Consider the following 17763-nt stretch of genomic DNA (forward strand, 5'->3'; position numbering starts at 1 on the left):
TGTGTCGGTGCGTCTCTCGTTAGACACCGACTGACTTACAGGCGATCATGTGGTTTAACAACGTGCATTCGTCCCGTTTCAGAGACCGCTTGGCTGGAGGACCAGCCCCGGTCCACCGCGAAGGCTGCAGGGCTGCGTCTCAAGCGCCGAGTCACGCAGACCACACAAACCTGGTTGAAAGTAAAGCTTTAATAGCAGGTCTCATGTATGTTGCAGTCTTGTTCACATGATCTGCGTTTCTTCGTCATGGTCGTTAGTTCTCGTGAACGCGAATGGTACGTCACTATTTCAATATTACGGCTGTAAGGAATTGTTGAATTTTCTCCTGTCCTTTTGTAAAGGATGCTCGGGTGTTTCCTATGCTGAAGCAGCTAAGTAAGGAAGCATTGAAGGCCTTTAGCGTTAGAGAGTTCCAACAGCTCATCATGGCAGCGACCTCCACTACTTCCGGATCCTTTCACTCAAACAGGTACCAACCTAAGAATATTTTACAATTCTGCATTGTCATAAACCTCGAAAGTGGTGTTGATACCCTAAACACCACAGTTGCCTTTTCCTAACTCATGAACTCTAACCATCTCTTCCCTTGACCTTGTGATTAGCACAGAGGTCAATGGATAGTGGTTGGGAAGAGACGTTAAGGGGTGATTTGAATCCAGCACAGACTGCTGACACGCGCTTTCACGGCAGACGGCACAAAAGCTGCCAATGACACTAGGAAACGGCGCTTGATTCGCCCCGTTAAGTCACTTTTGACAAAAAAGTCAAATAAAAAATATTTTGTGTGAAAGTTGGCAGCTCTGATTTGGAGTGAAGGTGTGAAAATGCTGTAGATCTTAACGCTCATTGGCCAAGACTCGTCACATAAGTATAAAATGTTTTATTGCGAAGATCACAACATCACCTTTTCTCCATCCAATCTGAGACGCTGGGCGGTTTATTAAGGTGGAAAGAATCCCACTGACCAGTGGCAGGTCTGTGGGATGTTGCTATGGTAACTGGCACAGCTCAGGTGGATCATACTGGTTCACTTGATCAATGACCTTTGATCTATTTAATGAAACGTGTGATTTAACATACTTTTACCACATTCGTGTGCAGTTTTGAAATAAGAACCGATGCCTCTGTGAAGAACCAAGTACTGAAATACAACCAGACCACCTGAAAAAAACTGACACACACCAAGTCCATTAGATTTTGTTTTTCACTTTGACAAACTGATAAAATGTATTAACTGACAACCTGATGAACCGTCGATGAGATTTTTACTGCAGCGACAGTCAGGACAGAGCTGCTCGCAACAGCAGGAAGTCCAGATCCTTCACAATAAGTCCAAGGCCCCCCCCCCCCTCCAAAAAAGAGAAAATACAAAAAGGGCTGACAGAATTACCCGCAAACAACTACTCTTTTTCATTGTATTTCATCATCATCTTCCCTGCATTAAAATCAGTCTGTTGGTTCCCAGAGTTCGTGGTTTCTCCTACAAGTGCATCATGGGAGAACTGCTAAACGGAAGCCACCCGGCGACCTAAGACCCGCCAGTCTCCTCCGTGGAAACGGCATCAGTCTAATTGTGGTCCAGCCTGCCCCTCCCACGGCGGTCAGTACATGTCGTCGGGAGGGGGCGTGGCCTCTCCCAGGTTTACAGGCAGTCTAAGTGGCAGCTGGCACGTGATTGGTCAGAGCATTCATCAGTCGCTGTCCGAGCCGACGGCCGACGAGCCTTTCCTCTTCCTCTTGGGGGCTTTGGGCTTCGAGTCCTCCTCCTCCTGAAACACAGAACAGACTGTTGGTCCGACCCCAACACTCAAGGACACCGGTGGGTCGAAGGTCGTCCGTACCGAGGCGCTGCTGGAGGCGGACTCCTCCTCGTTGTTGGTGGGCGGAGCCGCTCCTTTGCGCGAGCGAGGAGAGGAGGCGGGAGCTTTACGCCGAGACTTGGGAGGTTTTGACTGAGAGTCCTCATACTCCTCCGCCAGAGCAAACAGGTCGCTGAACCTGCAGGAAGTGATGTCATCAGCCCGCAGGGTGATGTTAAGCCCCACCGTGTGTGTGTGTGTGTGTGTGTGTGTGTGTGTGTGTGTGTACCTCATCTTGTGTGCCTCATCACAGCTGGCCTGAACGTGCTGCAGCGCCTGAAGGATCGGCGTCTGGGTGAAGACTGACGGACACAGACAATGAACCCTTAACAATAATCACCCAGTGTGTGTGTGTGTGTGTGTGTGTGTGTGTGTGTGTGTGTGTGTGGACTAACAGTTGTTTTTGGTGTTGCTCAGGCTCAGTCTCAGGTTGTCCATGTGCTCTAGGATCTGTTCCAGGGTCAGCTGAGCCAGTTTACTGCTGGAGCTACGAAGACTGGAGACGGAGACAGACGGGTTAGTTAGTTAGTTTTTAGTTCCTTGAGAGGACTCTCTGTCCGTCTGTCCTCACCTCTGTCTCTTGCGGGGCTGGTTGTTGTTCTTGATGAGCTGGGCCTTGATGTGTTCCCCCAGTGTGTCGTCGTGTTTGGAGGTCCAGTGTCTCAGGATGCTGGTGGTGAACTGGTCCTCGTGGTGACACGGACGACTCAGGACCATCTTCACCATCTCTTCACTGGGCCTGAGACACAGACAGGTCACAGCAGAGAGACGGGTCAACAGACAGGTCAACCCAGAGACAGGTTGACAGACAGGTGTCTTACTTCTCCCGGCGGAGCTGCAGCAGCAGGCAGGATAAGGCTTCTGGATGTTCTGCAGACAGAAGAGACAAGTGTGAAGAAGAGTCCCTTTAGAGGACAGACGGCGTCTCCTGGACTCACCTTTATACTTCAGGTGCTGCAGGATGGGGATGATTGTCTCCAGAGGGATGTTGTGGGCCAGGAACAGCTGCCAGGTGCTGTACTGCTCAAAGGTCTCCCAGTCCAGAGACTGAACTGTGGAAACATTGAAACTCGTGAGGACATGTGAGGACACATGGAGACTTGTGAGAACAAACAAAGACATGAGGACACATGGTGACTCGTGTGGACACGAGACGATACAAGAGAACACAGTAGGACATGTAAGGAGACATGGAGCAGGACAAGCGAGGACCCATGTCCACTGCAGTCTGAGATGTGTGTGTGTCTCACTCAGGATGTTGAGGACAGAGTCTTTCCTGAACATCACCAGGGTCCCCATCATCACATGACACATCAGCTCCTGCAACTAGAGTTCACATCCTGGTTACTGATCAGAGGACACGGGTCATGAAGGTCTGGCTCAGCTTTGGGGTCAGAGACTGACTCACCTGTGTGGAGTCGATGACGGCCACGATCATGTTGAGCAGCTCACCGCTCCTCAAAGTCTCATCTGGGAACTAAAGGTGGAACCATCACAAGACGTCAGGAGAGCTTGAGATACACCACGAGACCTCAGGACACCTCAATGGGTCCTTGGGAGCGCTGAGGTGACCTTGAGACCTCAACACGTGATTGTGGTACGTACCTCAGAGTATATTGAGGGCGTGAGGTAGCAGAGCAGCCGGACATCGTCCTCCTGACACGCCTTCATGTCCATCATCAGACAGGTGTGCAGATCCCCGAGAGCCGTCGCCTGAGCAAAAGACTCGTACAGCATCATCTTCCCGTTGGCCGCTTTACTGTAGACACACAAAGCAGGTGGGACCCGGCCAGTTAGCCACACAGCGATTGTGGGCGGGGTTTCCGTATGGCTGGGATGGCGCCTCACCTGGCTTTGAGGTAGTACAGCAGGTGATACCCAATCTTGGGCTGTTTCTGGTAGAATTCAGCCAACATGTCGAGCAGCACTGAGAATCCGCTGTTATCCTCCTGCATGGTGACCAGGTTCCTGAAGACCAGGCAGACGGGTTTCGACACGGACTCCTCCAGGGACCTGAGAGACAGACGGGTGATCAGAGAGACAGTCCGTAGCTGCTTATCAGGCCTCCTAAAACAACGTGTTGCCTTCTGTGGAGTTACTTCAGTGACAACTAAACACGCACAAAGGTAAGTCTTTAATCAATAAAATGCCAGTCTTACTCCTCTGTGATCTCGTCTGGCAGGACGTCTCCTCTGAAGTGATCTTTAAACAGTTCAGCCAGACAAGACGCCAGAGCAGACATCTGCTCAGAGTCAAAGTCCTCCTGCAACACCACACAACAGTACACACCAGTACACAACAGCACACACCAGTACACGGCGTGATCAAAGAAAACTCACCTCGAGGATGAGATCCACAATTTCCTGCATCACTTCACACTGAGTCTCCGTGTCACTAAGAAACACAAGCGATAAGTATTGACTGCGTACGTGTCAAACCCAGACAGGACGTGATTGATAGAGGATCAATAGACCACGTTGCACCTGGTCTTCTGTAGCTGCTGGACTTTCTCTTTCATGGTGTCGTCTAGTTGGTCGAGCCACGGAGTGATGTCAGCGGGCTCCTCCACCACAGCTTCTTTGATTGGATGAAACCTGAACTCCCTCTTCTTGCCTGCACAGCAAATCGGTAGAAAGCCGGTCAGACAGCTTCACCGGTTAAACGAGTTCCACTGGCTCATTGAAAGACGTTCTTCACCTTTGCTGTGGACCTCCTCCTCATCGTCGCTGAAGGCCGCCTCTGTGGTATCATAGCAAACATCCTCTTTGTCCAAAACATTGTTATCCATCTCCATGGAAGCGGCCTCCTCCATCTTGACTGCAGGACACATCAGTGTATCGATGAAGGATCAAAGCATCGCAGTATTCATATTTAAAGTACTATGAAACAGCACAAACATGCAGTATTCCATGTGTGTGAGAGAGAGAGGTACCTTCAGTCGGGGGAGAGGGCGAGCTACAGAACTCAGGGAATCTCTCTCTGAGCATCGACCGAAGCTCTCGGTCCAGCTTTGGATTATCAAACAGCGGAGCGAGGTGACTGAGAGAAAGAGAGGTGCTGATCAATAATCAGTAAGTGGTGGATTGTGTGTGTGTGTGTGTGTGTGTGTGAGCTTCTCACGCCAGCACTCTCTTCTCCATGATGAAGGTGAGCGAGTTGAAGACGCCCTGACGGACCTGAGACTCCAACGGAGGGAAGAAGTGAGGAATGATCTGAGGAGACGCGATCCAGTTAGTGGTCTGAAACGCTTACACACACGTATGAACATGTTCTATGTATGTGTGTTACATGAGGATGTGATGTATAAACTCTCACTAGCATACACAAGGTACTTCAACTTCTTCATATGTGCACGCATGAGTGTTTCAGACACATATTTAAGCAATAAGGTAGCCGCTTAGCTGCACAGTATCATACGGCGCTTAGCTGCACAGTATCATACGGCGCTTAGCTGCACAGTATCATACGGCGCTTAGCTGCACAGTATCATACGGCGCTTAGCTGCACAGTATCATACGGCGCTTAGCTGCACAGTATCATACGGCGCTTAGCTGCACTGTATCATACGGCGCTTAGCTTCACTGTATCATACGGCGCTTAGCTTCACTGTATCATACGGCGCTTAGCTGCACAGTATCATACGGCGCTTAGCTGCACAGTATCATACGGCGCTTAGCTGCACAGTATCATACGGCGCTTTAAACGACGTCACGTCTAAGCTGACGTCGCTCTTCGGCAGGCGGCAGAATTTAGTTTTTCACGTGATCACGAAGCGCCCAGCGGTCGGAGCTACTGGTCTTACGTGTGTTGAGTAGGGCTGTCACGATATCATCAATCAATGTCTATTTTTGTTGTGTGATTATTGCAGCAACATTTATTGTGATATTATTGCAATTTTCAGACCATTTTATGCCATTGATAACATAACAATATAATAGCATAGTAATAAAGTACGCGGGTTCAAAGTACAAATAACGTTTTGGAAATTGGACATTAGAATTGGAATGTGAAAAATATCCTAATTAAAACAAAAATAATAAGTGCAAGCGACACGCAGCGGGCGAAGCGTCGGATTGGAGACGGAGCCGGCCCGGGAGGAACCGTCCTGCGGCCAAAGAGGCGAACGAGCAGTCCGGAGGAACCGACCGTAGTTCAGGTTGTTGTTTTAGGTGAGATTTTAGCTTCGTTAGCTTCGTTAGCTTCGCGGCTTCTCTTCACCTGTGTCCGCGCGCTGCATAAGCCCCGCCCCCGCTTTCCACAGGGAGAAGGGACCGAGGATCTATAACCGGGTAAAACACTACAGATTGTGACACAAACTATTTGTGACACTAATAATTGTACATTTATAAAAATGACCCCGCCGAACTGCATGCTGGGTAAAGCTCACAACAAGAAGTAACTGCTGCTACATGGAAACAGGGAAAAGAGCGACAAGGAGGAACAAGGAGACCAGAGATGCTCCAACACAACTTGGGCCCAACAGAAGAGTCCAGTCTGTTTGGAGGCTTTTTGGTTGTAAGTTAAATCAGAAAACGATTTATTGCAAAGTCTGTGGCGCCTCTGGTGGCACTGCTAGCAGCCACAACGAGCTAACACGCTAGCACGCTAACCCGCCGGCCAGTTGGCCAATGACGAACAGCTGTTCGGGTGGCCGCGGCCCGTTTCAGGGTCAATGAATCCGTTTCTTTACTTGGAAAGCGATGGCGTCACATGCCGTCAGAATCCTTCTAAATACGGAGGGTTTTTTTCTGGCGATCGCTAAAAAAAACGGTTATGTTTGAGTGCGCAATGATATGGAACTCAAGTCAATGTAAACAGGTACTGTACGATGTATACCCCAATACCTGTATGCTCAGAAGTATTTTATATGTATGTATGTGACACAGAAGGACATAGATAGATAGTTAAGTCCTAATCGCCCCCTCATATCTGTGTGTGTGTGTTACCCTGCACATGAAGTCCAGCAGTGTAGCGGTGATGGCAGGATGAGGTTTCATGGAGTGATGCATCACCAGGATGGCTGGTTCTGACACAAAACACCAAGAAACAGCATAATTCATTACTTACTTACATGTATTAGTTACTGTTCATTATGTTAGTATTAGCGGGTATTAGTATTAACTAGAAGTAGGTTCATAATCTATATAATAAGTGGAAGGGTCACCTATGTTCATGATGCTGTCTTTTTCAGGATTGAAGAACAGCCAATCATAGAAGAGAGCCAGTTTGGCATTGGAAGCTGCAACGTTTGACTGGAGACAAAAGTTAATCCATCCAGTTTGGTTATTGATTTTTAAAAGATGATGATTGACGGCCCAATGCCCCGCCCCCTTACCGTGCAGGTGGTGAGGAGCCAGCCAATGATGGCCCAGCGGGGAAGGATGTCGGAGCTCAGTACCTCATTGGACGGATGGACCACACCACAGATGTAGCGGATCAAATCACAGCGCAGTGATTGGCTCTCTGCTGTGGAGAGGTACTGCCTCTGGAACCAGTCCTGGTAGCGCTTCTGCTGCCCGAAACGCACCTGGACACGGAGGTAACGAGATACCAGGGCCGTCAAAATTGCTCAAAAATGACGTCCGAATACTCGCTTTAAAAAAACACACGTATTCGAATATATTCAAATATCTGGTTGCGCATTAGACGCGTCAGTAACAGGACAAATGAATACAACGAGACATAAATAAGTTACCCGTAGTAGTAGTTAGGTTAAAACCTATTTAACAACATATTACCAGCACAAAAATGAGTAAATTAACTAACGGCCACAGATCTCTCTCTCTCTCTCTGCTCAGAGCGGAGAAATGAACGACAACAATAAACGAGTGCCGATCAAGACTTGTGCAGGAAATTTAAGGTGGTGATTCTTGTCCCACATGTCAGGCTTCATTCAGAGATTGAAACTGAAGGTTTTTACAGTAGCGACATTGAAGCGAGCGATCTGAGCTGTAAACACAGAACTTTTCATTGGCATGAAACGATATAATAATCAAAGCAGTGCATGAAGCTGTTGTTGTAGCCTATTTTATTCATGCAATATAGTCAGTACAGGCGCGCGTCCACCCGCTAAGCACACTTTTTACATTTGCATATAGAATAGTAGCTGCTGCTGGTTCGGAGTTGGTTCAACCGACGAGCCTCCAAAGAAGCGGTTTGCTGTTCCACCGGCTGAAGAGCCGGCGCACTGAGCGCAGAGCCAAGTCCTACGTCACAGTCACGTCCCATCTTTCCCAGCAACGTTAGCGCGGCGCCGCCAAACACAAACACATCATCAACAATGGCGGCCGTTGCTTTGCTATTGATGTTCATGGCTTTGCGGACCGACATCCAAACACGGCGGCTCAAACATGTTCGCGCGGCTCGCCTTTATTCGTACAGACGGCGATTACAAGCGAGAGTAACGGTATGTACGGTATGAACACAAAGTTTCTCTCGTCTTTGGTCACGGTAACCCCGCCCCCAGCCGCTGACGTAAGCGGTTCAGTGTTTTTTAACCAGTGTGCCGTAAAAAAACAAACATTTTTTACATAGTGTCACTTCATTGGTGAAAAAAAAAAAAGAGCCAACTTGTGTGTGTGTGTGTGTGTGTGTGTGTGTGTGTGTGTGTGTCGCGCTGTTGCTGGTGTGAAGGCTCAATACTCCCCTCTGCCTGTGGGTGGCGCTACGCAGCCTAATTAATAGGCAGATTTGCTGAGGCGACAATTTAAAAAAGTGAGATTTAAGGCCGGCGGATGTTTCTGCGTCGACGCATTCATGTCAATTCATGGTTCTAAAAGTTTGTTCCTCTCGACCGGCAAACCGGCGTTTGCGGCGATCTCCCTCCGTGAATCCAACCCGCTTCTAAACCCGCCAATGGCGGCTTGTAGAAGCGCTCATATTTACGCATTTCTTCCGACAGAAGTTCTTCAATCTGCTCCGTTCTCTCGTAAACATTCTTCGTGTTAATAATGGTGGTATCGGGCTGTGAAAGCGGAAACGTGAGACTCCGTAAAGGACGTAGTTAGCGGACCGATCACAGCCGTGTGCGCTGCGGGAGGCTGCGCCGTCTCGACACACGCGAGGAGGTGTGAAAAGCGACGCAAGGGACACGCGGTCTTGCGTCTGCGTCGCTGTGAAAACGCAGAAGCATAAACCAGGCGTAAGAGATACTGGGCATAAAGCCAGTGCCATCTTGGCATTAGGATGATGTTAAGTTTAATAAAACACAACAAATAGAACACGCGTTTCCCTCATTTCGTAGAGTATATTATGCTCATGCTGAAACTATGTTTGGGATTGATTTTCATATCATATTTCCGGTTGTTGGTGTGCCGTGAGATTTGTTCTGTGTCTTAAGTGTGCCTTGACGCAAAAAAGGTTGAAAAACACTGATCTAGACCAGCAATGAGATGGTGCTACTGAAGAACCACTTTCACTGGTTGGGAGCCGGTGCTTTGGTGGTGGAAAACCAAAGAACCCATTTCAAACTAGGCTCTGGCTCTGAACCAGCACCAGTTCTGCCTTGGTGGAAAAGGGGTACGACAGTGAGGTTAGACCAGCGACCAGGTCGTTCACCAACGCAGTGCCAGTAGATCCTTCCATAGGAGCGCGGCATCACGTCGGGGGGGAAGATCGCCATGACTTGGGAGTAGCGTTAGACCACAGCGTTCCTCTGATGTACTATGAGCCTAAAGACACACCTCTTCAGACTCTTCCTCGACTAAAAACACTAACGAAGTATAGCATGGCTCTTATCTATAGCAACTATAGAAATTGCTCTTCTGAGTTTGTGTCGCCATGGTTGAACGCGCTGTTTGCATCCCTGTAACTTGCTGTTGAGTGGCTCTCGTATATTATTGATAAAATCACTTTAAAATAAAAGGCACAATACCCTAGCTTTTTATGATTTAATGAATTCCGCACATGATGCAATTAATTGATGCTAATAACTGAAAATACTGCATTAATCAAGTTACATTTTTTCATCCTTTCCCAACGCACGCACAATCGAGCGGATTGGCGGACAGAAAAAATGGGCGTCGCTACTGAAGGCTGTAACACAAATGGACCCTCCCCCAGACGCAAAAAGCCCCGGCCAAATGAAACAAGGGCAGAATATTCAAGAAACCCAACTAGATAGTCAGACTGAATCCTTCTTGATTCTTTGACGTCGTGTTAGTGGCCAGAGGCGTACTGTGTTCTGATCGAGAGTTTCACCCTACGATATAGCGAGCGTGCACGCTGGTACGTACCCTGGAGGTCATGAACAGCAGCTTTGTCTCCATGTCCGGAGTGAGACGACAGGCCAGAAACTTCCTGGAGGTGCGAGCGGTCAGCAGCTGGAGAACACCTGGGTACATATCAGATTACAGGTGAGGCCCAAACCTGCTGAGGGTTGTGGGTAGTGTAGTTTACCAGTGAAGTCAGGGTTGTGGGTAGTGTAGTTTACCAGTGAAGTCAGGGTTGTGGGTAGTGTAGTTTACCAGTGAAGTCAGGGTTGTGGGTAGTGTAGTTTACCAGTGAAGTCAGGGTTGTGGGTAGTGTAGTTTACCAGTGAAGTCAGGGTTGTGGGTAGTGTAGTTTACCAGTGAAGTCAGGGTTGTGGGTAGTGTAGTTTACCAGTGAAGTCGGGGTTGTGGGTAGTGTAGTTTACCAGTGAAGTCGGGGTTGTGGGTAGTGTAGTTTATCAGTGAAGTCAGGGTTGTGGGTAGTGTAGTTTACCAGTGAAGTCGGGGTTGTGGGTAGTGTAGTTTATCAGTGAAGTCAGGGTTGTGGGTAGTGTAGTTTACCAGTGAAGTCGGGGTTGTGGGTAGTGTAGTTTACCAGTGAAGTCGGGGTTGTGGGTAGTGTAGTTTACCAGTGAAGTCGGGGTTGTGGGTAGTGTAGTTTACCAGTGAAGTCGGGGTTGTGGGTAGTGTAGTTTATCAGTGAAGTCAGGGTTGTGGGTAGTGTAGTTTACCAGTGAAGTCAGGGTTGTGGGTAGTGTAGTTTATCAGTGAAGTCAGGGTTGTGGGTAGTGTAGTTTACCAGTGAAGTCAGGGTTGTGGGTAGTGTAGTTTATCAGTGAAGTCAGGGTTGTGGGTAGTGTAGTTTACCAGTGAAGTCAGGGTTGTGGGTAGTGTAGTTTACCAGTGAAGTCAGGGTTGTGGGTAGTGTAGTTTACCAGTGAAGTCAGGGTTGTGGGTAGTGTAGTTTACCAGTGAAGTCAGGGTTGTGGGTAGTGTAGTTTACCAGTGAAGTCAGGGTTGTGGGTAGTGTAGTTTACCAGTGAAGTCGGGGTTGTGGGTAGTGTAGTTTATCAGTGAAGTCAGGGTTGTGGGTAGTGTAGTTTATCAGTGAAGTCAGGGTTGTGGGTAGTGTAGTTTACCAGTGAACTGAGGGCTGAGGACTTGTGGGTTGTGGAGCAGGTCCTTCCACACGAGCTCCATCTCTGGGATCCGAGCGACGTTCTGCATCAGACGAACCAGATCTCTGCCGATGATCTGACACTCCATGAACTACACAGAGAGAAAGGGTCGTCACAGTAACCGCCTGGAAGATCAATTCAAACCTCATTCCTTACCTTCTCCCTCAGCATGGAGATGCAGTAGTCAACCTCTTTCTGGCGCAGAATCAGCAGGTTGGGAGCTCCGTGGTCGACGATGAGGCGGAGGTAGGTGTAGACAGACATCGCTATCAGCATCCCACTCTTCAACACCCATTCCCTACGATCAGGACAGTGTTCACAGACCAGCACGGAGCCAACTAGATATATTCCCAAGGATGACTACCATAAATGGATTGGGTAGATATTTGGTTAAAGCATCAATAATGACACGCGCGCTGGTGTCCATGGGGACGGAACTCGCAGAGATCAGTGGATAATTGTAAAGTAAGAACAGGGACACCCTCCTATTGAACAGTAGTGGAAACACCGCTTTTAAACAAAAACAAGTGCTTTTCAACAGTGGTAATCGCTTATACAGTAGCAGTTCAAATATTTGTTGTAAATCACTTCATGTAATTAAAGCTAAAACCAAAGCTATCAGCCACTACATCAATGTTTGATCCGCAGAGAGTACTTTCAGGAGCACGTCTGGTGAAACTCACTTTTGGTCCAGCAGGATGTCGAGGACGCTCTCAGCCAGCCAGAGGTTCTTAGTGGAAATGTCTCCCCCTGCATCAGTGACACCAAATGAGAGGGTAGGACCACTATTTATAGACACACAGGTTTACATATATAAACACACATATAGATATCTGACCTGCGATCTGCTTCAGCAGCGTCATGACGACGCCGTCTGCCCCAATCACACCGCTCTTCACCAGCTCTCTGACCAGCCACACCAGCTGTGGAACATCACCTCAGTTAACACCTGGAGTCCTTAAGGTCCAGGCACCTGTGTGTATATATGTGTGTGTGTGTATATGTGTACCTGAGTGTGTCTATATGTATACCTGCGTTTGTTTACCTGTGTGTGTCTATATGTATACCTGCGTTTGTTTACCTGTGTGTCTATATGTATACCTGCGTCTGTTTACCTGTGTGTCTATATGTATACCTGCGTTTGTTTACCTGTGTGTCTATATGTATACCTGCATTTGTTTACCTGTGTGTCTATATGTATACCTGCGTTTGTTTACCTGTGTGTCTATATGTATACCTGCGTTTGTTTACCTGTGTGTCTATATGTATACCTGCATTTGTTTACCTGTGTTCTGGGGACGTCCTGCAGCTTGAGGAACTTCTCCATCAGGATCTGGTTGATCTTCACCAGAACCACATTCATTCCATCTCTGTTGAGCAGCGTCAGGTCTCTGTAACACTGTCAGCACAAACTCAGTGATGTCACAGCGAAGTCACAGTGATGTCACACATTAATAATGATGCGTGGTGTCTCACCCTCTGGGCCTGGGTGGGCTCTGTGAGGACGAGAGAGAACAGACCCAGACACACCTCCTCATGTTGCTGAGGACCTTTACAAACCTGCAGGACAGTATTTGTCACAGTGTCAGAGCCAAAGTAACAGTCACAGTACTTAGTACTAGTAATAGGGGGCGTGTCTTACGTTGGCAGTGAGTGCGTCGTTGGCTTCCCTCTCTGAAAGCCCATTGGTCAACGCCTGAACGAGACCAACACAACGCTCCAATCTCTGAAACGCACAACCAGGAATAATCTAAATACAACACTTTCCCATGGGTTTACAGTCTCGGGGGGGGGGGTCTGGAGGAATCTCAGTAGTTATTATTTACATGTAAACAAAGCTAGTACACATATTTATACTGTCACAATCTCCCTCTACTTCTCACATGTGAAACATGAGCACCGCGCATGCGCTTCTTTCAACTTTTGGTCCCATCCATGTTTACGTAGAATTAGCCATGTTTACGTAGAATTAGCATGCTAGGCTAACTGTCCGTGGGCCGAGTGGCTTCATGTCGCCGCAGGCCCCCTCGCCCCCACCCACGCTCCCACGCACACAGTAAGTAACACTGTGCTAAGCTAACAATGCTAGTCGTGCTAACTAGCATACTAGCCATCATGTAGCTCCATCCCGTCTCTTTGTAATGGTTGCCCGGCTCGCTAGCCACTAATGACCGGGGTACAGCCTGTAGCCGGGCTGCAGCCGTTATTCCCGGGCAGCCTACCTCCTCCAGCTCGTCCTTAGCGTCCAGCTGAGTGGAGACCACTAGCCGCCCCTGAGGCTTCGCTTTTCCCGGTACGGTCTCCATCTGCTGCGGCTGCTGCTCTCCGGGCCCCACGCAGCTACGGAGGACCGGGATTCCGGGTTATAACGGTTTCTACCGGGGTCCCGGTGTACGTGTTGCTCCCGGTAGTGTTGGGGCCTCCGTGTGAGACGGTTCCGTCGGTAAAGGGGTGTTTTTCAAAACTTCTCTCGGCGCTGCTTTCACTCTGGGTCCAACTCTGTCACACCGTCTGACTACAAGCTGCATAACGGACATGCGCACTGACATGACAGACACCTGACCAATCAGCTGATAGAGATCGCTGAGTGACGTACGTATGGGCCATTGACAAGAGAGGAAACCTACATCCAATCCTGAACTGCGAGTGTGAACGTCCAGTCGAGTGAGCGCAATTTATCATGTATTAATGACGTAGAGGAGGCAATTCATCCATCCATCATCATCAACCCGCTTATCCTGCACACAGGGTCGCGGGGGGGGGCTGGAGTCTATCCCAGCCAACTTCGGGCGAGAGACGGGGTACACCTTGGATTGGTCGCCAGCCAATCGCAGGGCTACACAGCCCTACACAGAGACAAACAACCACTCACACTCACATTCACACACCTACGGGCAGTACCCGGAGAGAACCCACGCAGACACGGGGAGAACATCCAGACTCCACACAGAAAGGCCACTGAGCGGAGTTGAACCCAGGACCTTCTTGCTGTGAGGCCACAGTGCTAACTACCACGCCACCGTGCCGCCCCGGAGGTAATTCAATTAATTTTATTTTGTATAGCCCGAAATTATGGAATGCCGTTTTAGTCAAAATTAAATAAATGAATAAATACGTAAATACATGAAATATGCATTTGAAATACATTATGAAATAAATAAATGAGGCAATAAATGCATAAATATTAAATACATTTAATTATTTCATAATGCCACTTTTCATTTCCAGAGTCTTTTATTTCATAATGCCGTTTTTCATTTCCAGAGACTTATTTCATAATGCCGTTTTTCATTTCCAGAGACTTATTTCATAATGCCGTTTTACATTTCACGTTCTTATATGCAAATCAGGGGGCGTGGCTACATCTAACATTCAGAACAGACAACAGAGCCGTGTGCAAAAGAAGGCTGTCTAAGGGACCGGTGGGCTCCTAGGTAGTATGCTAGCATTAGCAGATCAAATCGATCAACATGGGTTTTCTGCAGATACGATTTTGACACATATTGAGGGTTTTTGGAAATACTAGGGCGGATAAGTGCTCTTCAAGATGTAGACATAGACGACAAAGTTTTAAATTGTTTAAGACTGATTGAGCACCGCGTGCGTGTGGAAGAGGTCCAAGTTGACGTGAACGTGAACATTAGCGCTGGTGCTACAAGCACACGTGCTGGACGCCCGCCTCTGGGTATTCCTGGCGACAAGCTGGATAACTTTGTGTTGTCCGGTCTATCAACCCGAGAAATCCAATATCCAGGAATATCCAGAGGCGGGCGTCCAGCACGTGTGCTTGTAGCACCAGCGCTAATCTCACGTCCCTTAGCCAGCCTTCTTTTGCACACGGCTCTGTTGTCTGTTGTCTGACCTACCTTTCATTTCAATAATTGAAAACTAGTGTTTAAACGAACTTGTCTCATTTGTCTGTCTTCATTAAACATGACAAACGTCAGTAAACAGCTGGACAAGGCTTTAAAACACGGATATTGTGAGTTGTTTATTTTTTAGGAAACGTCGCACTAGTTGTTACGTAATGTTCTCAGCGGCGCTAATGTGGTTAATTTATCACTCAACGTCGGGGGGATTTCACAAACACCGTCATCACCTGTTGGACGCTGCATCCGTTTGGCGCTCAGCACCGCACGTGGAGGAGGGGGGCGGGGCTTGTGAGCGCCGCGGAGCATGTCGGGACGAAATTCTCACAAGAACTCAAATAAATGCTGGTCAGATACCAAAACACATTTGGGGGGAATTGAGAGAGTAATTGTTGTTGTTAAATATTGATGAATGAAGAAAGAGTTGTGCTCCAGCAGAAGGGGCACTTTTCTCATCCAGAGGAAAAGGGAAAGTGCTTGAGCACCACTGGGGGTCTATCTGTGACGTATCTGACATTAAAGATGTATAATATATTAAATTGATTTGACAGAAATGATTCAGATATTAAGTAGTAACTCAGGTGTAAGGCAGCGCCACTGAATTACTATAATTCTTTGTTATCAGGCTGCTCTTGTAAATCTCTTAAGCCTCTCCAGTTGATTCAGAATGCTGCAGCACGTGTATTAACAAGAACTAAGAAAAGGGATCACATCACTCCTGTATTAACTTCTCTGCACCGGCTCCCTGTTAAATCAAGAGTAGATTTTAAGGTACTTCTCCTCACCTATAAGGCACTTGCTGGTGAGGCACCGTCGTATCTTAATGAGCTTGTAACACCGTATTGCCCTACAAGGCAACTGCGCTCCATAGATGCTGGTTACTTGTTGTTCCTATGGTTTTAAACAGTAGGCTGGGGGCCAGAGCCTTCAGTTATCAAGCTCCTCTTTGGTGGAACCAGGTTCCACTTTCAGCCCGGGGGGCAGATTCGGTCAGCTCTTTTCAGATAAAGCTTAAAACGTTCCTCTTTAATATGGCTTATAGTTAGGGCTGGCTCAGGTGAGCCTGGACCAGCCCTTAGTTAAGCTGCTATAGGTGTCACGGTGTGGTTCACTTCCTGTCTTATTTTGTAGTTTTCTGCTCTGTGTCCCCGGGTAACTTCACTTCCTGCCTTGTCCTGTCATCCCCTGTGATCGTCTAATAGCTTCCACCTGTGTCCAATCACCTGCACCTCCCTTGTGTATTTAAGCCGTGTGTCTCTTGTGTCACTTGTCGCGTCATTGTCATTGTCGTGGATGGTCGTAGTTTCCTGCCTGCTGTTTTTCCCCTGGTTCCTGTGTGTTTTTGCCTTTTGACTATTAAAGTCTTTTGTTTTCCGAGAAGTCTGGGTTTGAGTCCTGCCTCCCCCACGCATCCTTGACAATAGGCTTAGACTGCCGGGGGACTTCTTAGGACACACCAAGCTCCTCTCTCACTCTCTCCTTCTACAATAGTCCACAACTCATTAATGCACATTACTAATCAGCTTCTTCCATGGAGCTTTTTGTTCTCTCTCGCCTCGCAGGTCTCCGTAGATCGTAGTTCCTTCTGGACCCTGGTCCTGACTCCTGCGTGGCCCGCGAACATCTACCGCTTCTAACATCATTGATATTTCTATTGTTGTAAACATGAATCCGTATCACTAACTTTGTTTCTTCCGTGCAGTTTTCTCGCCTCACAGGTTTTCATGGTTCTATCTGGATCCTGTTCCTGCCGGGGCCCTGCTGACACCTGCTGCTGCCATCATCATTATTCTTATTATTTGAAATATTAATCATATACTATAACTGTCATCATAAACAAACATTACCCTTTCCTAAAGTGCTTTCCCTCCCCACGGGCTGCTGTGGATGGTGGTTCTGTGTGATGGTGGTTGTTCCTGCAGTACACCTGCTTACTACTCTATTTATTATCATTTCCGTTGTATAAATCGAATGTATTGTGCATCTTTTACGTTGTTCATTCTGTCCATCAGGAGACGGATCCTCCTCTGATCCTCTTATTTGTCTTCCCTTTGTTCCCCTTGGCAGGGTTTTCATTTGTTGGAGTTTTCCTGTGCCGATGGAGGGTTTCTGGACAGAGGATGTCGTATGTGTACAGACTGTAAAGCCCTCTGAGGCAAATGTGTAATTTGCGATTTTGGGCTATACAAAATAAAATGAATTGAATTGAAACAACGACATCCAGCATCAGATGGATTGTTACCATTGGAAGTAATACAAACACAGCACAGAACTGTGCAGCGGAATTTCTCCACGTGTTAAACACAAAACGGATCACTTTCGGACTGATAGTGCCCGGAACATGTTGCTAGCTGCTAGGCAAAGCTAGCTGCAAGGCTACTTCCATCTCAACATCTACCCTGCAGAGGACCACCACGTTGCCCCTAAAAGACAGTGGATTGGAAAGCGTCCAAGCGAGATGTGAGATGGAGAGTTGAGAGCAAAGTGAATGAGGACAGCAGGAAGAGTCGTAGTTCAACATGTCCCCCCCCCAACATGATCACATGTGGAGTTTGTGTTTAAAATACAAATGTGTATGAAGACTGAAGAGTCCATAAGTGGAATAAATCCATCAGTAACTATTTGTGGTCTTGTGTATTTCCTGGAG

General features: G+C 47.8%; 1 protein-coding gene and 1 long non-coding RNA gene across 2 annotated transcripts; one reads left to right on the top strand and one right to left on the bottom strand.

Annotated features, from left to right (window-relative positions):
* Positions 1-865: 865 nt before the first annotated feature.
* Positions 866-13824, bottom strand: ints3 (integrator complex subunit 3). The gene is made up of 29 exons (XM_078081088.1): positions 13470-13824; positions 12890-12973; positions 12724-12807; positions 12533-12646; positions 12086-12170; positions 11931-11997; positions 11404-11545; positions 11209-11338; positions 10094-10191; positions 7195-7386; positions 7024-7111; positions 6806-6885; positions 4980-5071; positions 4792-4898; positions 4557-4676; positions 4343-4472; positions 4199-4253; positions 4019-4122; positions 3708-3872; positions 3465-3618; positions 3268-3336; positions 3110-3185; positions 2798-2911; positions 2681-2729; positions 2431-2598; positions 2255-2355; positions 2089-2161; positions 1842-1998; positions 866-1769 (listed from the first exon to the last, which is right to left on the bottom strand). The coding sequence occupies exons 1-29, from the start codon at positions 13551-13553 to the stop codon at positions 1692-1694; spliced, it is 3060 nt and encodes a 1019-aa protein (XP_077937214.1). The 5' UTR covers positions 13554-13824; the 3' UTR covers positions 866-1691.
* Positions 13825-13897: 73 nt separating this feature from the next.
* Positions 13898-17734, top strand: LOC144383500 (uncharacterized). Its single transcript, XR_013450922.1, has 2 exons — positions 13898-14282; positions 17184-17734. It is a non-coding gene; the product is annotated as an uncharacterized LOC144383500 (long non-coding RNA).
* The last annotated feature ends 29 nt before the right edge of the window (positions 17735-17763 follow it).

This window comes from Gasterosteus aculeatus, chromosome 10, assembly GCF_964276395.1.
Source record: "Gasterosteus aculeatus chromosome 10, fGasAcu3.hap1.1, whole genome shotgun sequence".
Lineage (NCBI taxonomy): Eukaryota > Metazoa > Chordata > Actinopteri > Perciformes > Gasterosteidae > Gasterosteus > Gasterosteus aculeatus.